This window comes from Denticeps clupeoides, chromosome 5 (assembly GCF_900700375.1).
Source record: "Denticeps clupeoides chromosome 5, fDenClu1.1, whole genome shotgun sequence".
NCBI lineage: Eukaryota > Metazoa > Chordata > Actinopteri > Clupeiformes > Denticipitidae > Denticeps > Denticeps clupeoides.
In genome coordinates, this window is record NC_041711.1 from 17,325,545 (window position 1) to 17,347,827 (window position 22,283).

Here is a 22,283-nt window from a genome sequence, read left to right on the forward strand (position 1 = left end):
TTCCTTATCCGCTAGGCCACCACTACCCAGATTTACATTTATTTTATATTTATTGCCGTGTTGCATATAAGGGTGTTTCACACAGACATAAAAAAAAATCATGATTCAATATGCAATATCCAATAGTGAGTACTTGTTTTTTTAATTAAAAGACTTTTGAGATGCACTTACACCATTGCAAATCATGTCAGTGTTGACCCACTTTACCTGTGCTGTGGCACTCCTCGCCATCTGGGTCCAGCCTCCAGCCTGGGTAGCATGAACACTTGACCGTGGTCTTGTACTGCTCACACACCTGGCTGCACTTGAGGTGCTTGGCGCAGTAATCCACTGCCTCGCAGGTCCGGTTGTCCCTGCTCAGATGGAGCCCAGCCGGGCAGGAACAGACCACCCCCCTGCCCGGAGCCACAGAGCACTGGTGACTGCATCCGCCATTCCCCGCCAAGCACACATCTACAGACAGAGGAACGGAGAAATGGGGGGTTTGGATGGAATATCACAGGAGCCATTCTTATGGCAGAGAAACTTTTTTTCTTGGCTGGGAAAGTGAGGGATAATGGAAGGAAAATGAAAGGGCTACAGAGCGATCAATAGGGACACACACAGCTCCTTCATGGCCAGAAGGCCAGACGGCAGGAGGCGGTTACAGAAGCACCTGACACAACCAACCAGAGAGGAAGTGAAGGTAACCAGAAATGACTGTCAATTTCTGCCCTGTTGCATGAGAGCCAGTCAATGTAATTACAGTAGATCAACAGAAAAAAAATCACAATATACTCCTCAATGTAATCAAAAAATAAAATGCAGATCTGCTGCAATTTGGTGCTCAATCGGGAGCTTAAAAGCTTTCTTGTTCAATAATAACAATGCATGTCAAGATTTAATTAATAACAGGTCATGTAAGATTACTAATACCTACAGGAAATAATGCCTCAGAGGTTAGAAAAGAATAAATAAGGCACCAAAAAACCTCCTTTACAGTATTCACATGTGCAAGGTGAATATTAGCTGCTTGACAAATGCCATATCTGTTTTCTCAGTGCGGTGGCATTCATTATTTATCGGACAGAGGCGTAACCTTCTGTGCGCCGGGACCATGTTTGACACCTGCATGAGACAGCAAACACCAAAAGGAGATGCCGAGACAGATCCTCCTGCCGCCCCGTCTCCGTCTGTCTCCGTCTTTCTTATTAGTCTTCAATCCGACCAGCACCTGCGCCTTGTTAGAGATGGACCGGTTGAGACAGAGAAGCAAATTGATGAAAATGACTGTGGAGCAGATCCTTTACGTCATGATTAAGATGTTCCTGGCTTCTTTAACGAGGCGGAATTGAGTTTTCTCCACCGAACATTTCTGTGCGCCGTTGAGCACCTCCACCGCAGAACCTCTGAGGTTAGTGGGAAGACACATTTCGGTGTATTCCCCTGAATTAATAAGTCTCTGGAGGCACCGCGGATGGACCAGAGGAAGGCATAATTGGCTTTAAGCTCACTTCAAGTTCATTCAGCCATTCGTTATCCCATGTGGGAATGTGATCCTATAGGGGTTCTTTCAAAGCCATCTAAAATGAACTTTAATTTTTATCTGTCCCTGTGGGCGATCCCAAACAGCCTCAAATGTTCCTAAAATGATTCCTTGTGAAAATGAGTGTACAGACATAAGAACATCTTAAAATTATGTTGGTTAGGGTAAAATAAGATTGATAATTCAAGTAAAAGTCTCTTGACAGACGTCTATATTTTGAAGAAGATAAACTACCCATCTTGGTAATTATTTCTGTCAGCCAGAAACATCTTTAATTATAAAAAGAGATTAAAAAGGTAAAGCCAGATGACTGACCACACACTATTTCCTCATTTTGATGATTTAAACCATCACGTTTGCAAGCATCACAGAAATGTCTGTTTCCATCTAGTTTTATTTATATATTTCTGTAAACCCTGAAGATGTCTTTGACCTGACACTAGTGAACTAGCCCCACACTTGGCTGCACTTCACGCATCTGAAAAATAATACCATTGACCCAAGCCATCGTCCATCACTGGCACGTTTTTACTCTAGGTTTCATTTTGTCACCGTTTAAAGTGTTTTTTAATGGAATACTAATCAGAATGCATGTGGGCAGTAGGCATATAGCTTCGGTTTCAATGGTGAAACTAAGTGCTATAAGCTACTCCTCTATAAGCTTACACGAACAAGCAAGCCACAAAGCTAAATTTCTCCTCCCTGAAGCCCACTGCCCACAGAGTTTCTGCACTGCAGCCAAGGCTGGCAAAATCTCCTCCTTAATTTGATCTAGAGCCGTGGGTCTGCAGCGAATTGGGTTGAGTGCTTGACATTCTCCTCTCACAGATACAACTTCTCCATCATGGCTGCGAAGGTTACATTTTTACATCCACAGATCCCTGCGCAACACCTGGCTGGGAAAGGAATCTATTCTGACCTTAAGGATAAGCACAGGGACCCTCTTAATCCCTCTATATTCTCTTTATGTTCACCCAATAATTCCCATCGCTATTAATATGCAGTCTACATCCTTTCTGCTGCTCCTTGGGTCCGTCCAACGGAAACCATGCGCCCGATGTTGGACTCGGAAGAATTAGCATCTCATCAGCCTCAGAAGATTATCTGACTTTGTGAATGTAGAGCAGAAGCAGAGAGAGGATGACACCCAACGCAGATCCTATGAAGGTCCAACGGGGGTTTTGCACCCACCGCAGAAGCGGCCCTCGTCCGAGTGGTCGGCGCAGTCCCGGCGGCCATTGCAGATTCGCTCTGGCGGGAGGCAGACCGAGCTGTCGTTGGCACAGGGGTATTTGGGGGGCTTGCAGACAGCGGCTTCGCAGCCCTCCTCGTCTGAGCGGTCCTCGCAGTCGTGATCGCCGTCGCACACCCAGCTTCTGCTGACGCACGCTCCTGCCGAGCAGAAGGGATAGCTGGCATGAGAACGACCGGAAATTGAAGGAGATGGCTTGATATTTTTTCTCTCCCTCCATCTGTGATGAGAAATGTTAATCACTTCTGAGAATATCTGCCTGCTTTTGTAAATAATTGGAAATGCAATATTGCATTTGTTTAGATCTTCAGGGATTGAGAGACCAGTGCAGCAGTGTATTGTCAGACGAGTAAACAACGGCAGAAAAGGACTAATGTGAGTTTTTAATTAGAGATTACATATTTTCACAATGTTTTTTGCCTGTACACACAGTAAGATAACATTTTCTTTAAATTATAGCATTTGCCAGAGAGAGAAATCAGTTTTGAAAAAAAAGTTCTTTAAAAGGGAAAAAAAAGAGTAGGCCGTGATTAGATGAGGAAAAAAGGCTAAAGAAACAGTTCAATTGATGCTGTTTCAGATGTAGCAGTCAAGCTTAGCTTTAATCCCTTTTATTGGTGAGGGATGTGTGCAGTAGGTCTGTTTACTTATTTTTCAATGAGCTCTAATGAAAAGAAATGTTTCAAAAGGCCGTTCTTTGTCAGCCTGAGAGGCAATCTGCCTAGGGTCTCCGCACTTTGAATACAGAAACGATTTGGTCCTGGCAGGCGAACAATGATAAATGGCTGTGCTGAATAATTTGACCACAACAGGGGCATTTATTATTATTATTCTTTTCCACTATGTTAAAAAAAAAAAAAAAAAAACGCACACCCACAACTATCCATCCAAACTGATTCTGGGCAGGCCATTTCAGAGTGAGACGGTACAAAATTAGCGTTGTCCACTTCATGGTCCACACGCACAGCCAGACATCTTTAACACAGCCTTTGATACTTGCCATTTTCCTCAGTCAAGATACAGCAGGAGAGGGGTTGCACGCTGAGGAAATGTCCCGATCTAATATAGGAAAATGTGATGTCAGGGTTGACTTTAAATAAGCGCCATCTGAGATGCTGTCTCTCACATATGGCTCACTTTAACTGTGCATCGTCTGTGACAAAGCTTGCAGGTTTAACATAATTTGGATTATTCTCTCAAGTCATTTCATTCACTGCAAAAAAAAGTGCTGACCCGAGAACGAGAGAATCAAGGAGGTAAGGAGAGATATTTTCTTTCTACTTTTCAAGCTGCTTTTAACAGGCTAGTCGACATGACAGCCAACTTGTGGTTCTCACTGCTGGGAAATGAAGTTACATATCCGTCATTCTATACACACCCCCACACACACGGAGCACCGTCAGGAGCACCGTGGGAGTCTGACTACAATTCCCTGCTCTCGTGGCAAGCGTTCCACTCTCAGAGCTGCTGGCTGGCCTGACCTAACACTGCAGCCCTCAGTCTCACTGGACTGCTTTAAATTAGAGGAGACACATGGAATCTATTTGAGAGGCTTGAGAAATGGACCTAAATCATCCATTTCAACATCATAAATACACTCAAAGGGGGCGCGAGTAGAGAGACCTAAGCAGCAGCCGATGCCCTTACCCAGAGTAATTTACAATTAGTAGTTACAGGGACAGTCCCCCTGAAGACACTCAGGGTTAAGTGTCTTGTTCAGGGGCACAAGGGTAGTAAGTGGAGTTTGACTTTGTGGTCTTCCGGTTAATATGTGAGTGTGTTACCCAATAGGCTGAAGATGGTAGATATTGGATAAAAACCTACTGAAAGCCATATAATTTGCAACACAGATCTGTTAATTAAAGCAAGCATGTCCATGGAACCTGTAAGATCAGTTGTTTAAGGATCTAAGCCAATCAATAGATATAAATGAAACCATCACTGAACTACTGAACACTGAATTAGTGCACCAAATATGGCTCATTCCTGTTGTGTTCTTCACCTAAAATGACCAGGGTTCTGAAAAGTGAGTATTTACAGGAAGTATTTGAGTAGAACAGTTTCAAACTTCTAAGTTTACATGTGGTCTGCGGTGTCAGGAGCGCTACACTGTCAGGTACAGACCTACCTGAAACTCTACAGGTAAATTTGGCATGTGGGTCGCACAGCCGCTGTGTGCCTTCACAGTTTGTCTCATCGCTGCCATCTTCGCAGTCCTTGTCCCCATCACACCGCCATCGCTCAGGGATGCACGTGCTGTCGGTGTGGCAGTAGTGCTCTTCCACCGTGCATTCTGAACTCGCAGCTGCGGCTGTGTGTTGAGATCATACGCACAACATCAGCACGCCACTGAGACCTGGAAAGGTGCACACACACTAACTGGAGACTTTATTAGACACTGCATGGCTTCTGGAGACAAATGGCTAAAATTATATTAATTATATTTATCTTGTTGGGTTGATAAGATGGCAGACATATCAGTTCTAGGACTTGCTTTATTTCAGTGCTACACCTTATTGCTGCAGAACCCATCTGTACACACACACACACACAAAAAAAACAAAAACATGATTGACTGAAACCTACAAAACTTTTCTACCACAAAATACTTAAAATTAATAGTTGGCTATAGAAGCCCCTTCACAGAGATAAATCCTTCTACCTCTTAAACTGTTGCCATAAAAAAAGGGGGAAAGTGTCTCAAGTTTCTCTGCATACCTTTAACATAACTCATTTTTAACATGAGTTATGAGTCATAATGTGAGCTGAGCACCTCGTAGATTAAGCAGATCCTTGAAATGATAAAGAACCCAGAGCGAAAGAAACCCAGAGAGGCCACCTAATAGAAATTGTTCACATTCCAGTAATAAGCACATGAATTTTATCTCTCTGCCACAAATCCAAAGGCTGCAATATAGATGGTCCTGAAAGAAGAAAGCGCTGATTAAACCCATTAAGCTGAACAACATAAGGCTTGAATTAGTGCTCCTTGCCAGTGTTCACAGATCTAGTGCTTTCTTTGTCTTCTGCAGGAACATAATCCAACTCTCTCTCAAGTATCCAGTGTGCTTAAAGGGGGTGTAGAGGGTTCCGTATGTTAAAAATATCCTCATTTTATAAATGTGCATATATGCAAATTAGTGGGTGTGTGTATGTAGCTTTGTATAGTGTTTGTTTCCACCCACCTGCTGCAGTGCAGGTGCTGTTCTCGTCACTGAAGTCACCGCAGTCATTGTCCCCATCACAGGTCCAGTGCTCGTGTATGCACTTCCCATTCGCGCACTGGAACTGAGCACCGGAGCAGACGTGCACACATCCCACCTCATCGCTCCTATCCCCGCAGTCATCCTCTTCAGCCCAGAGGGACAAACACATATAGCAGGGGAGTACACAAGTGCCAGTCATTTTTATTACAGTCCTGAAGTCAGGAGACAAGATTTAATGTTGAAATGGGGTGGTAGTAGACTAGTGGGTAACACACTCACCTATGAACCAGAAGACCCAGGTTCACATCCTACTTACTACCATTGTGTCCATAAGCAAGACACTTAACCCTGAGTGTCTCCAGGGACACTGTCCCTGTAGCTAGTGGTTGTAAGTTGCTCTGGATAAGCGCGTCTGATAAATGTTGTAAATGGGATTGATAGCCTTGCTTCATATGTGTGTCTGCTTGTGCGTTCTGTGTTTTTGTGCATGAACACTCACCTGAATCACAATGCCATTTCACACTGATGCACTTCCCATTTGTGCAGCTGAACTGAGTGAGCGGCTCACATGTTGGAAAAACTGGAAAGATATGAGGAGAAGATCCATTTCATTTGTGGTAACAAAACATCAGCAGAACAAAAATAACAACAAAATATTTAATAAATAAATACTTACAGTAAATACTTCATCAAGTGCTGCTTCCTTATACGAGATAAGTTTTGTAACTTAGAGTCATGCTTCTTCTATTCATTCATGCCTACGTATTATTCTGAACCTTCTGCTATATATCAATAATTACTGAACAAAATGTAAAAACGCTCAGTAAAGATGGGCAAGAAGGGCAATTTTATTCTCTTATTAAATTTATTCTCTGCTGAGTGAGCGTCAGTCCAAAAATTTAGTTGTGTAAATTACATAACATGACGTCTGTCTTTTTGTGATTGCACATTATGAAGATAAATGCACTGTTTTTGTAAAAATGTCACTCAGTTAAAAAAACAGAAGCATCACACGCATATTATAATAGCGATATTAAAGCAAACTGCAGCAAAGGCAACAGCAGTCTGCACCAGGGTATGTATGTGTCAGTGGACCTTCTATATAACTGAATAAAGGAGAGCAAGAGCTCTTCAGCATGAGCCTGGTTTTGATTTAAGCAAGTCAAGCATGAACTTTAATTACAGCATACATTGCTACTGCTTGTGCCTGGGATGTGAATCAGTTCATAAAGCTCACCAGAGTACACATAAACGATAATATACTGCACTGTTCACAGCAGAGGCTTCAGACACACAGATTATTCCACAGCCTCGGTTATGGAGATGGTACACACAGATGTTTTGTTCTGTTTGTCTGTCATTTCTTCTAACTTGTGAAAGTAGAATCTCTGTGAGTTTGCCTTCCTGCCAGAACTCATCTGTTTTACATTGAACGTCCACATCAGAAAAGATCTAACAACCAATTTCTAAAAACAGATCAAATGAAAGCAGATAAATTTAGTTAAGAGGTTTAGAATGACTGATAATACAGCTATAAGATATCATGGTCTTTGGATGGTGTCCGACAGTTGCTAGCTCTCTTCATGTCTTTGTGAGATTGTGAGTCTGATGAAACGTGACTACTGCTATTGCTACTGAAATGTACAGGTGGCATCAAAAATAATGTTAAAAGCAGCCAGCAACTCTCCTGGATCAATGTTTAATTTAACGCCTGCGTATATAAAATACAATGAAACTAATGAATCCACTGATCCAGTTAAATCCACTACAGATGCAAACCTGCAACAAGAGCATTGGAATCCTTGTAAACTTTTATTTCTAAGCGACTGGTTTAACAGTCCATTAAAGTAATCTGAGCAAACAAGACAGGCAGTTCAAGTAAAATCTTTATACCTAACGAGTTCTGTCTAGATTATATTATGCAAATATTAATGTGGCACTTGAGGACAGTTAAGAAGTTACTCTCCTATAACAGAGAATTTAGTTTCTATGCTCTTTAAGTAATTAACCTTCGTTTCAGTAATCCTGAGTGTTTTTGAGAATGGCAGAGTCTACTGTCTACCATGATTAAATGAAGTTCAAGCAAATACTAAGCATATGCTAAATAATTGGCAAATGGAGGGGTGAAATTATGAAACACTTTTTACATTTTAGAGTGAGTGTACTAATTAGAGACATACACTAGATTGGGGGTTGGCAAACCCGCGGCTCTTTCCTTCTTTACACTGTGGCTCCCTGTGGCTTTGGAAATGAAATAATAATTTATTAGTAATTAATAGTAAATAATATTTTTGTCCGCTGTTTTTATTGTAGTTCAACATTTGAGGATTATTATATGCGTTATTATAGGTATTATATGCGTAACAAATTCCGTATATGCCTGCCACCCCACCCGGCCACCTGAACTTTTAATCACTTCATTCAATTAAACTAGCGTTTCAAAGTATGATGCCTCTTGGGATAAGTACACAGTTTGTAATATTTAGTGTTTAATCATTTGCATATGTTGACTAAGTTGATAAGTAGTTTGTGTAGAGTTAGGGTGACCAGATCTCCTCTTGTCCGGCCAGGTTTCTAGATGATTAAACATGTCTGGATGATTAAACATTTGTCACATCATCGGCTTCTACATGCATATCTGTGCTAGTACAAAAAAACAGTTCACAAAAACATTGTTAAAGTACATCTCACGGGTGTCAAAAACAATTTAAGCCCATCAAAATTGGCTTCATAGTCTCCGATATATATTTAAAACTAACAAGCCATTCCTTCTAGACTCATCATTAGGCATTCATGCCAAACATGGCAGGCAAGGCAGGAAAAACTGAATCATCATCACCTTTTTCACAATCCTTGCATAAAAGCAATCTAAACGGAGGTCACCGAACCAGAGATTCACCACTGAAGTGCTTGCTAATTGCAACCACAAATGCCTGAGAGCAGCTACGGGGTCAGAGGTGAAATGGAGAAACGGACAGCTGGTGACCCTGCCATTACAGGAGGTGACTGCAGTCTGCTTAACACATGCTGATCAGTAACAGGATATGATTACACAGGCCTGGGAACGTGGAAGCACACGCCAAGCATTTTGGTTCTTGAATATAGTTAAAAAAAAATAGAATGTTTCTACAAAGTCCCATAAAATTTGTTGTATCTCTAAAATGGACCCCAATTGAAACCTGATAATAAATGTGAAAATAAATGGGCGCAGGAGTCCAACTGACCACATGTGAGCGGCTCATCCGTGTTGTCCCCACAGTCATCGTCATGGTCACAGGCCCAGCTAACTGGAATGCAGCGTCCGTTGGAGCAGGAGTACGTATTCGCCTGACACGTCTGAGCTGGAGAACAGAAAGATTTCTGTCACAATGCACTATACAAATTGCACATGATGTGCGGATTTGCTATTTGTTTTGCTCGCCTGCACTTAAGCCGATGACCTGCAGCTGGATGTGAGTTCACCTTGGCTGGTTGACTTGCAGGTTTCATTTGATCCCCTGTTATTATCAATCAAATCCTCCCCAGAGATCAGAAGTTGAACAGGAGAACTAAGCTTTGATATTCAATGCCATTTTTTCCATTCTGCTGGAAAAAACATTTCCTCAGCTCAGGAAGTTAAAATTCTTTCTTTACTTTTCCTGTCAACATTTTGGCAAAGAGGTGCTGACAGCCTTCTGAAGCCAAGAGTCTGGAAAATGATTTGAAATTTATAAGCATTTATGAAGCGTTCAGCCATGATTAGCAAGATATTTTAACTTATTACTTCTGCCTCCATTTCACTCACACATCAGCCTGTGGACATTCTTCTAAAAACATGATACATTTTTTGAACTAAAATTTATATTTTAAAATATTTGTCTATTTTGAATTATGAAGGTTGAGAAAACAGATTCTGGCAAGATTTGCTTTCACACCCAATCTTATTTGAAATCCATAAAAAAAACTGTTTCCCAGTAACTTGTTCAAGCAAGTATTTCCTTAAATGAAAGCTGCCAGCATCCCTGTGCCAGGTAATCAGGTTCACTTTATGTCAGTCTGTAATGTTGTCTTAATGTTACACACAGCACCTGGTTCCAGAGAAACATTGTTTTGTTTCATTGTGCACTGTCTAACTTGGATAGAGCTGGAATGAAAATAAAGCTCACTTGAACTTGAAGATAACAACTGTCAGCTTTAATTTCTGAGTATGGAGTACCACATGGACTGTCACTATTTTAGGATGGTGTAGCAAACAGGCCCTGCTGACATGCCTGAGATCCAATAGTTGCAGTCTCTACAGTAAATTAGCTGCAATTGACATTTAATGTAATGGGCAGTTACAGTCTATCTAGCAAGAAATGCAATACATTCTTCATAATAAGATCAGAATTCACTGCCACATCTCAACTTACATTTCATGTATTATATTCAAACTAATATTTGGGCCAATTATATTTCATCCTGCCTCGAATTCTGTAATCCATATTTACATTTTCATTTATGGCATTTGGCAGATGCCCTTATCCATGCTTTCATGTTACCATCAATGAAGTCATCAGTTCTGGGTCACTAGGACTCAAACCATGAATGCAATCATGTTATTCACTCTGTTGTCATTTTTCCTTCTATAAGTCAGACTACAAGAAAGTAACAAGGTAGTCTAGGTATTCACTAAAGAGGAAGGTCTGAAGCAGACGTTTGAAAATACTCAGCTACTGTGCTGTTCAGACCTCGAGGGGAAGTTCAATCCATTCCACCGCCCATGGGGGCAAGACAGAGAAGAGACTAGATGATGTCTTCCTCGTACTTTCAGCGGTGAAGGGACCAGGCGAGCAGTACTGGAGGGTCAGAGAGTGTGAGGTGCAGTGCAAGGTATAATAAGGGCTCTGAGGTAGGATGGTGCTACCCCATGTTTGGCTTTGTAGGCCACAGTCAGTATGTCAGTATTTTGAATCTGATGTGGCAGCTACTGGAAGCCAGTGGGGGGAGCGTAGCAGTGGGGTGGTATGGGAGAATTTGGGAAGGTTGAAGACCAGTTGTGCTGCTGCATTTTGTATTAGTTGTAGAGGCCGGATGGCATTCAGAGCTGCAGAGTTACAGAGCAGTATATGGGGACTGTACTTTGCTCAGTAGCACCGCAGTTCAGGATTCAAACCCACATTCTTCAGATTACGGGTCCACTTCCTTGCATGCTAGGCCTCCTATCACATGAAATCTACAGAGGACAGGCTAAAATGTGCAGTTTCTTGGAAACCTTTAGGCCACAGGAGACGTTGCATAAGATCATACCTTCAGGAACTACTATAAGCAGCTGGAATACTTCAAAAGAAACTTCAATGAACATGAACAACATACAGGAATACATAAAAACAGAAAAATTAAATTGGTTAAAAAGCATTAGACCAACTAAGTGATGGTATTTAATGGTGTTATATTCCTTGTAAGAGTTGTGGCTTTGATGTTACCCACATCAGCAAAAGGCCTTACAACTATAGGCTTGCTACTTAACCAATATTTAATTCCATCATTTTATCCTTTACTGATTCCAGGTCATTAAAGTAATTTTCTCAGAAGATTAACCACTTCAAGGCTACATTCTCAACCTGTTTAACACAGAGGATCATTGCACTAAACCAATCCTCATAGCTAAAGAGTGTTTCATCAACAGAACAAATTTCAGAAGCCATAATGATGAAATTCTCTCATCTTTCAACTCAATGTGATTCCCTTGTCATGTTGTTGACAGTGAGGATTACTGATTCCAGTATGATGTCAATAGACTGAGAAGACATGATAGTATGATATGGTACAGCAATAAAGATATCATTCCAGGGCAATGTGTCAACAACACTTTTTTTTTACACAGGTGCCTATTTTTTTAAAGGGGAACATAGAATGGGAGAAACTTGTGAAAAGATATTTCACCCACCCTCGCTAAAACCATTGGTAAGAATTATGCTGCAACAATATCTTTGCTGTATTGACGCTGAGACACAGAAGACTCACTGTAAGGGTGCAGGGTTTGTTTGTAAGGCTCAGAATCAATTTTTTTGTGCTGGGATGTTGTCTGGCGTGTAGCCTAAATTTGGCTACGACTGGACGCAAATAGGTGGGCTCTCAGCACCACTCACCGGAACAAGCTAAACTGGACTCATCCTCGCCACCACCACAGTCGTTGGTCCCGTCACACAGCCATCTTTTAGGAATACAGCGGTTGTTGGAGCACTTGAACTGATCCGCAGGGCAGCTGTGATTCACTGACCAAACACAGAAATATTTTGGACAAATTAATGAGTGAAAACCAGCTGTTCAATTTGGTTGGTAAAAATCTGGGATTTGCAAATCTCATGTTTCACACACTGAAGTCGAATTTATGTTGAACGGAGTCTGAAATAGGCAATTCAGTCAGAAATTGCAGAGTATGACTGGGTTGTAGTTGAAGTGTAACATACAACAAAGCTTAGGCTCCTCGTCACTCCCATCCAGACAGTCATCATCTCCGTCGCATTTCCAGGACTGCTGAATGCAACGCAGATTTCTGCACTGGAATTCATCATCCCTGCAGCGCTGCATCTCCTCGTCTCCTGTGGTTGCTGCGGAAAAAGGGGAACACACCACTTCCCAGTAAAGTGAAAAGAGGCCTTTATTTGCAGGTATTGAATAGCAGAGGACGTATTCGACTTTGCATAAAATAAAAATCAATATATGGCTGGGCCTGGGGTTAACAGTGTACACTGGGCTAAATATTGAAGCGAAAGCTTACGTGAACAGGAGACGTTGTTTCGTTCCAGCTGCTGGTTATCTGCGCACTGACACACCCGACCCCCTGGTACAGCCAGACAGAGAGTGCTGCAGCCACCATAATTAATCCGACAAGCATTATCACCTGTGGATCAAATCGAAGGGTCAGGGCAAGCATCTGTTTACACATGAAATTGCACATTAGCAACTCTCCGGGCATTACCTGTAAAATAGCTGGGCAGTTTGTGTGTACTGCCAGACATAATTTTCAATCTATTTACTCAACTGCAGCAGTGGCAATACTCTGTCACTCACTCATCATCCATAACCACCTATTCCTCGTTAGGGTAATGGCTGCCAGCGTCCATCCTTGGACATTGGGCACAGAGCAGAGAATGGCCCGGGGCAGATGCCACAGCGTACTATGGGGCTCACACACCATACACTCACACACATGGACAATTTAGAGTCACCAATTACAGTAATTACAGTAATGATGTGGAAATCACAACTACTTTCAGATATTGTTGACAATCTTCTCCTAGCATGGGAAAGAATAATTGACCTCATCTTCTATTGTAAAAATCGTGTAACAGGGTAAAGTGTCTTGCTCAGGGACACAATGGTAGTAAGTGGGCTAGGCCACTAACACCTCATCCCTGTAGAATGACAGTAAAATACAAGCATGTAACACACATATTAATAATTCATATTAGGGCATTAACGACTTTCAGAATGACTTATCGTCAATGTAGTCAAACTCTGACGTTATCTGCGCATGCGCAAACCCATCCGTCAACTTTGTGTTGTGAATCCACATTTACAGCTGTCCCCCGTGCATCTCCTCAAAAAATATGTGTAATATAATAAAAGCAATAATATTCTAGAACATGCAAGTAACAGATTGACCTCATTCAATATTAGTTCATACACACAGATCCACACAGAAATTAATGCTCAAAACCAGGAAAATCCTACACAGGGAAGACTCGAGCTAGATACAGACTTTAATCACCCAGTAATCACTGGGGTCTTTCTCCCATTCTTTCTCATTGCTGCAAGTCTGATGGCAATGTTGCGTATGCTTACTCTTTGCTGCAACTCCGAGATGCAAATCCGTGCTTAAACCACTCGTCACCACGCATTACATCAGGGGTGTCAAATTCAGTTGCACAATAGGCCAAAACTTGTGCAGTGATCCCTTTTGGCAAGCCAACTAAAGCACTGCATTATCGGATCTGTAGTTTGTGTTTTATCAGTGCTTCATATTGCCAAGACATTATAATAGTTCTATATTAAATGATCTCACAGGCCGTATGTATTGATTGGCTGTAATGGCATTTGAGACGACAAAGTGTGTTTACACATCCACCTGAAGACAGACATCTGCCACAAGATGGACATGTTAAAATTATTGTACAAATACGATAAATATTGTACAAATACGATAGTTATAGTACATCTGGGAAGACTGGGTGGATGTACTGTTCTGCCTAGAGGTGTTTTTTCAAACATTTTGTTAGTAAAAGTTGCATTATACATTATAATATGCACAGTGCTAATGTATGTGTAATTGATTTTCTGAGCCATGACAGAATGGAAATTGCATGTGTACAATATTTTTTTTCTCAAATTATGATAATTTTAGGCTGCTGGTAAGATACTTTGACCTTGGGTGGCAACACTGTGTGGCACCTAATTGCTAAAGCAAATCTACTAAATGTGACATTAGACACCATAAAGGTACACCCATCATGCTCAGAGTGTACATTAATCACACAGCATGAAAACATATAAATCAGCAATTGTCTGCGCCCTTGTCACTCTTTGACCTTCCCCATCTTATTTCCCATGTTTCAGCTTTGTTTCAACTATAGCATAAAAAGGGTTATTCTTAACATAATGAAATATAATTTAAAATCCTTTATTAATCCTTTAAGATATGGTATGGGAGTTTAGGTCCTGACTGGCAGTCACACCAGTATAACATGCCAGATCTTAGCTTAGTGGGACCCAGCCCAGACGACACAGTACAATGTGTCAGTATATTTGCATAAAAAAAGGCATAGGCATAGAAAATGGCACCCTAACAAATGCAAATCACTGCACACCACTGCATTTCCAGGATCGTGCCCCAGCCTCCAACTTCACTGTTGCACTGGGACATAAACTCAAGATTGCAGGACCTATAAACCCTCCAGCAGAGCACACATATCCCAAAACTGTCCAAAAAAAAAAAAAAACGGCTACAGTTTAATGGGATTGAGCAGTACACCCTGCTGTACTGAGTTCATGACATTGCACCCCACAGCTATGCTGCGTGCTGCCATAAAAGGCTGGGATGAGATCTGCTATCGTGCCTCAGCTTCTCTGGCCCCCTACTGCGTGGCAGAACTGAGTGGGAAATTAAAAGACGGCATTAAGACAAAAAAAAAAAAACATCAGTTGCAAGACTAATTACTGGAGTATAAATCCTCAGTTACTCTGAGGATCATTGCTTTCCTCTGACTGACTTGATGAACCAATCAAGATTTGCATCGAGGACCGAAGACCGTCAGAGACAGTGGATCTTATTATACACGGCTTCCATGCACTGAAGTCATGGCTGAAGTCATATCCATGAGTGACTCAGTGGCAGCCATTACAGCCATTAACCCTGATCAAAGTGTGCCGATGCTTTACAAACTTAACAAGCCTGGTGGCGTGCACTCAAACGAGGATGGCTGGATGTGTCCCTGCGGAACTGACTGACCAGGGTCAGCGCTGTTCACAAATATTAACACACAATCTGCTGAAGTCGTTTCAGCTGCTAAACGCTTTCTGAAATCAAACCTGACAAATCTGTACTTGTGCGTTCTGCATTTAACGTCTGCATAAGGCTAAACCAGGGACTAAAGTTACCCTACAGTTGGGACCTTCACATTTAAAGTCACCCTGTGCTAACTAGGGGTGTTGAAAATTAATCCTATAATCGATGCATCGAGATGCAGACATGGACGATTTTGCATCGATGCAGTGCAGAACATAATCAATAATATCATGATGACGTGGAATTCAATTTCAGCCTGATATGGGAAGTTTTACGCTGCACATATTTTCACGTGACCAATTTGGACATTACACGTACCAAATATTACTGCTTTTATGTAATACAAAATGAAATAATACAAGGACCTCGGTTCCTCTGCTTGGTGATGTCGATCTGCATCAGGACTGGGGCAGATGATTAACTCCGCCCACAACATAGTGCCGTGTGCATTTAAAGGAGAACTACCAGTATATATAACTGTTACAAGGTGAGTGCGGACGTAGCAAGATTTTCTGCTCTGGAGCAAATCAGAGCGTCCACACAGGCGCACAAAACCGTAACTCTGGTATTTGGAAACATCATGTGACCATGTAGAAAATGTCTGGAATGCATCGCGATGCATCGATATCGAGGCACTGCTAATCGTAATCGAATCGAATCATGAGACCAGTGAAGGTTCAAACCTCTAGTGCTAACAAGAGCAATGCTTGCTGATAAATCATTAGCCATATGGTAAATACCACCAAGAGAGATTTACATTATTAAGTCGTTAAAATCATAAATTGAAGAGAAAATGCTTACACATGATCTTTTAAGGTTAAAATTACCATTGGGGGCTTGGTACGAAGAATTTGCAGTGCAAACCAATAGATTCCCTAATTAAAACACCACAGTAATGTCAGGGTGGCATTAGTTTTAGGAAATGCTCTGCCCTTTAAAAGGTGAGATGGTTGTTAGTGGTGAAGGTACCACAAGTGAGAGAAAAAAAAACACACAGGCACACACAATGCTATGAGATATTTACCTTGTTGGCTTTGCACATCATACACTTGCAGTCCAAAAAGTGGCGGTCTTTCGCTTCTCAGTAAAGTGACCATCCCTGAAAGTAAGTCCAGCTGGAATATCGAGGCGTTCATATAATCCGTCCAAAAAATATGATTGAGATGATGAGTTATTCCAAAAGGGTGATTCAGTTCTTTGCCATCGTAGACCACCTTAACCAAGAAAAGAGATAAGAGAATCAATAGTCATAATGGAAGAAAAAATCAGTGGATTTCCAATAGTTTTGCTAAATCATTATCTTCTTCCACTGTCCTTGTCTTTCCTAATAATCTTTGGAAAAGGTGGTGTTTTCTGCCAATAAAAAAATCAGTCACTCACTCATTTACTGACCATTCTGTGAGTGCCATTGAGGAAGATTTTCTCGATATGGTCGTGGTACGCATCGCACCAGTACATCACGCCGGCCTCATGGTCCAGGGTGAGGCCATTTGGCCACAGCATGTTGGAAGTGACAAAGATCTGCCGATGGGATCCATCCATCCACGCCTTCTCAATTCTTCCAATGCTGTCGTTCACCTCGTCCTCCTCCCAGTCTGTCCAGTACATCCAGCTTGGGCACCAACACATTAAAAAAAGATGTGACTTAATAAGAGAGCACAGAGAAAACACATTTACAATATCTGTGTCCTGATTACAATAAGTTCAAAGTGCATGTTGGTAATATAAGGACATGTAGAGCTATGCGCTAAGTGTGGGGATCGTTTGCTAGCGTAAGGTGTCCTCTGGATTTACATAAGTAGATAAAACAAGAAAGAATTGATTGGTATTTATCTGTATCTTTAAGAAGAAAAACTTACTACACATTTTGGATGGTGTGGAATTATTTCCGGCACCCTGAACATGATATTTGTGTGTTAAGAAACAGACTAAAAAGGGTGGAGCCTGATGATTGCATCTTTCTTGTTACTCCTTTGACCTTACAATAGAAAAAAAGCATGTAGTGCCACATTTAACACCAGTGCCCTTTATAATAAGATTTATCTTGTAACTTCTACTATAGTGACTTAACTAAATGCCATATCTGTTCTTTTAGCCAACCTCCTGTGAGGAAGAGTGCATGGAGAAGCACGTTGAGAGGTTAATTAATTAGATAGCTCATTAACAGCAGACGAGACACTGGGGGTTGGAATACTACCATCCTCAGAACAGTCAATAGAGAATCACCACCGATGCCCACAGCAAAACAAAGACACAACCAAATAAATCTGACAAAAAGTCTGTCACATACAATAACAGCATTCGACTTGATCTCGCCGGCAGTTGCAAGCTGTGACAGAGGGTGCGAGGTACCTCCCAGTAACATCATACACCCGCTCGTGGCGCAGGTATCTGATCGAGTTTTGTGTCTCTGGTGACGGCTTTAGGAACAGACAGGAATAATGGGATTTAGGATGAAGGCAGGGGGAGCGGTGGGCTGCAGGTAGAATCAGGCAGGTCTCTCTTCCTCCCACTGTGCATGGGCTGACCCTGTGAATTATGCATGAGCGGCTGCTCTGATTGACAGCTCCTGCTGTTGGAGAGGAGCACCGTGAGCAGGGCACAGAGAGTTAAAAAAAATAATAAAATGTGCGACCGGGCCAAAGAGTCGTAAGTGCTAATCCTGTGTCTTATCATGTAAACACAGGCAGAAAGCAAATCCGAGTCAAAACATGCGTGATGAGACGGCAGAGTGGTTCCTTAGAGAATCGGTCCCTGAGATGTCTTTGTCATGATCCGGTCTGGCAGGGGTTACTCCGGGTCTGGAGTTTGGACCGCAGTTTCATGTTCGTCCTGTGTTATGTTTCCTGATTGTTATCACCTGTGTATGATTGTATAAAGCTGCCCGGTTTGTGTCTGGGTCATTGTTTGGTGATGTTTCCCTTGTCCTGTCTACCTCTGTCTCGTGATGTCGTGCGTATGCGTCCTTCTTCCTCGACATGTCCAGCCATCGTGACAGTCTTATATAAATGTTTAGAAATCTGAAATCTGCCCTTTAAAACACAACCTCAATTTCAACAGTCGACTCAAAATCCTTAAATGCTTAGTTCTGTTACAGCTGCCAGAGCCCATCCTAGGACACTGGGCCCAAGACAGGGCACCAGCCCATCACAGGGTGCACACATACACATACACACACCATTCACTCACGAAAACCTATGTAGGGTAAATTGAGCCCAAAGTGTGGTTCCTGAATTGATTCATAAGCAAGTGGTTTTGAGTAGATTACTAATAAATCCACTTGTTTGATGACTCGTCCAGCAAGTAAGTCTCGTGGTAATTTTAATAATAATGTTCTTATAACGAAACGTGGATTGAAAGGGCATCCCCAGAGGTCGTCCACGATTATTATAAGTTAAATCAAATTAGAGCAGGTCTGACGTTTACAGTGTAGGGACACTAGAATTTAATGCAGATATTCAACATACTCAAGAGAAATGCGTCTTTGGGAATTGTATTGAATACAAGTTCTAAAACAATTACACACAACATAAAAAAGGAAAGGGAGGTACATTTCATTCACACACATTCATACAGCTATCTTGATAATCGTTAAGGTGCCGGATTTGACCTTAATCAGATTACCAGGTACAAACTTTAGGAGAAGTCTAAGATAATGCAGCTCAGCTTCACAAGAACCACGGAGGCAGACTTATGCAATTAACGGTCAATTCTAATATAGTATTCACGATCCATCACGTGTTCTCTACCTGATGATTACACAGTAAGGCATAGATCGGTCCTACTTTATCGGTGATAAGGCGGGCTCTTGTTGATCAGCTGTGCTGCTGGTCTCTCCTGTCAACCCCTGAAGTCAGGGTGTCGTTGAGGCTGAAGGCTGGAGAAGTTGCTCCTTGGTCTTCTGTTCTGTTCAGGCGGGCTGAGTTGTTCCATTGTTCCTTTGTTTCTTGCTGCTTCTTGGTTTACACTTATTCTCCACTGCCTTTTCCCACTTCTTCTATTTTCTTGCTGCTTTTCCTTCTCTTCTTTTTCAGTTGGCAATGGGATGGCAACTTAATCTGCAGTAAGACCACACCCCAGTTTGAGTCCTTAGCCAATGGTGTGATGCTGCAGGGAGGGCTGGCATTGCTTCTCTCCCCTTTGTCCTTCTGACCGGAGATGAATTCATTTTGATGCTCATTACAAGAAAGTGATATAAAACGTATGCACCACACTCTGGCTATTCACTCATTCCACATTCACTCAGGTTACAACTTGGTGGTTACAGAGACATCAAATAGTACACGCATATTCATCTGTATCATGGTGTACCACATTCTTGCCCATAACCAGAAAACCGGAAGTTAACTAGTATGTCCTTTGAACATTGTACATGTGAGATAAATTTTCCCACCAAATGACATTGAGTCCAAAAGTATCCAATCATCCAGGTGAATTAAAGAAAGGATTTCTGTGTTCTCCAGAAGTTCTTGCAGGAACCTTTGCTCCAGTCTCCTGAAGAAAGAGATGTCTTGGATTTTTATGGCCCATTTGTCCTTATCTTTAGATCAGCAGAGAGTGAGCTCTGTAATCCTTAGAGTGGTCATCTTGCACTGGTCTGTGAGGGTTATCTTTGGAGGGATGTTATTGGACTGTGGAATGTGGTACCATCTCTGTTCCCCTACACCTACGTTCAGTTTAACCTAACCAAACCAAATCAACCTAGTAAATATGCCATTGTACTGTGGATTAAACCCCCGCCAACACAGAGAGGTTCATGTCCAGATTCGAACTCACCTCCCTGGAGGAGCAAGGCCAGATTGCTAACTGCCATACCACCATGAGGCCCATCACTTTTAACAGAACCATATCATTAACGCTTCATTAATTGACACAACGTATTCAATGTGTAGTTCTTCTTCTTCGATTGCACAGCATTCAGAAAGCTTTGGGGACTGTGCACTCATAACCAAGCAAGGAATGTTTAGATCAAAGTGTCATAAAATCAGATTATTGTCAAGAGCGCACAGCTCAGAGAAATCCGTCAAGAAATCCGTCAGAGATCCGTGCGAGACTTGTCACTGGCTGATAAACAGTGGTGACTTGTGAGTGCGAAACTGCTCACGCTTGTTTTGATCTGACTGCCAAACATGTACAAATGTAAATAAAATGCCCAGAAGCTATTAAAAGCTAATTTTAGCCTGCATCAGACTGTGAAATAAAGATTTCTGGGTGCCTACTTGACGCTTATCTGTCTGCATGCAAAGTGATGACTTTTTTTTTTGTAATGTTTGTTTGCATTAAAAATAGCACTCATCTCCTGCTTGTGGAAGGTGAATGCATAGTCCTCCCTCTAGATTTTAAAATGATCAAACGGACTAGACCAGACTTCTCCAACACAGTGCCAGCATGTGCCAGGTGGGCCCTTGAGCACAGTTTTTTTGAATGACTACATTGTGCATTCTAAAAATAGCCAATGGGTGATTTTTGAGATTAAAGATCACTTATTCAAATTAATAAATTATGGTTAACATAATAATTGTGTTATTTAGATACGTAACAAAGGCGGAAATGTTGAAGGGTGGATATCAAAGATTGTGTTAACCTTGTTAATCCGACTTTAAACTCATCTGATGTTACCTGGACATACAGAGACATGGTACTATAGACATTACAGGAAGTTAAGTTTCTAATTTATTAACACAGGTTACTATTGTAGTCACATATACATATTGTATGGAAAATGTTTTTACAGTTGTACAGATGTTACAGTTTAAACAAACTAAGTTAAAGAAAATAGAAAGCACAGGGAAACAACAAGGCAGAGCAGCTACTCTATAAGTAGATAGGAAAAAAACTTCCTATGTACTTATTTACTAGACATTTGGTTCCCAAAAAGGTTGCCACAGACCAGTCAGATTGTCCTTTGGTGTTTTTGCCTTGTCCAAACAGAACCCCTGATGCAGGAATAAAGTGGTCATCCACCCCCAGACTCTCTGCACTAAAGTTATTTGCTGGCATTTTGGCCACCTGGTGAATTGTGGGGGGGGGTCACATCTTGGGGATAAAGTGGGGGTCTTCATTAACACATGAAAAGTCATGGACCTGGAATCTCCCAAACAAACTCTAAACAATAATGATTTTTTTACCCTTAATCCCAACACTGACACAATACAATGAATCTCACAGTACAATAAAACTCTTTATATGAATCTACTTAAAGACAAATGTGTTCAAGACACATTTTGACTGTGTGGACCAACAAAAGAAAATCTGCCAATGATACGTTTTAAAGGCACAGAATGTGGCAATGATTGAGGATGCATCATATGTGCAGGTGGCATCAACAAGAGACCTACCCATTCAGTGGGTCCACAACAATGGCCCTCGGATGTGACATGTTTCCCTCCAGCAGGGTTTTCCTGGTCTGCGCTGCCTTGTCCAGTCTAGCCACATTGATGGTTTTCCTGTAGCCATCATTTGTCCAGTACAAGTTGTTCCCAATCCAGTCTACAGAAATCCCCTCCACGTTATCAAGGTCTGTGAGGTGATGAAGCAGATGCAATTGAAAAACAAATGATGTTATCTGCATTTGTGCTTGTGTGATATAATTTGTGTCTGGAGCATTTGCTTTATTTATGAGATGAAAGGAAAACAAAACCAAAAAAAAAAACCTTTCTGACATAATTCTGAGACATCACTCCATTACTCTGAGAATCAAGGTGTGACAGAAAGCGGATGATTCATTATGGGGCGGAAATGTACGCACTAGCAATGTTTGGAAGATTTAAG

General features: G+C 41.6%; 1 protein-coding gene across 3 annotated transcripts in view; it reads right to left on the reverse strand.

The window, feature by feature from the left end:
- LOC114789682 (low-density lipoprotein receptor-related protein 1B-like) overlaps window positions 1-22,283 on the reverse strand; it is a 186,110-nt gene that overhangs the window by 111,595 nt on the left and 52,232 nt on the right. For all 3 annotated transcript variants that reach the window (XM_028978929.1, XM_028978928.1, XM_028978927.1), the window contains exons 12-23: window positions 21,851-22,031; window positions 16,905-17,124; window positions 16,537-16,726; window positions 12,726-12,848; window positions 12,415-12,555; window positions 12,094-12,219; window positions 9,208-9,324; window positions 6,483-6,563; window positions 5,963-6,127; window positions 4,906-5,088; window positions 2,717-2,917; window positions 208-453 (exon numbers count right to left, since the gene is read on the reverse strand). In XM_028978929.1, coding sequence (XP_028834762.1) covers window positions 208-453; window positions 2,717-2,917; window positions 4,906-5,088; window positions 5,963-6,127; window positions 6,483-6,563; window positions 9,208-9,324; window positions 12,094-12,219; window positions 12,415-12,555; window positions 12,726-12,848; window positions 16,537-16,726; window positions 16,905-17,124; window positions 21,851-22,031 — 1,974 coding nt within the window. The remainder of the gene's footprint in view (window positions 1-207; window positions 454-2,716; window positions 2,918-4,905; window positions 5,089-5,962; window positions 6,128-6,482; window positions 6,564-9,207; window positions 9,325-12,093; window positions 12,220-12,414; window positions 12,556-12,725; window positions 12,849-16,536; window positions 16,727-16,904; window positions 17,125-21,850; window positions 22,032-22,283) is intronic.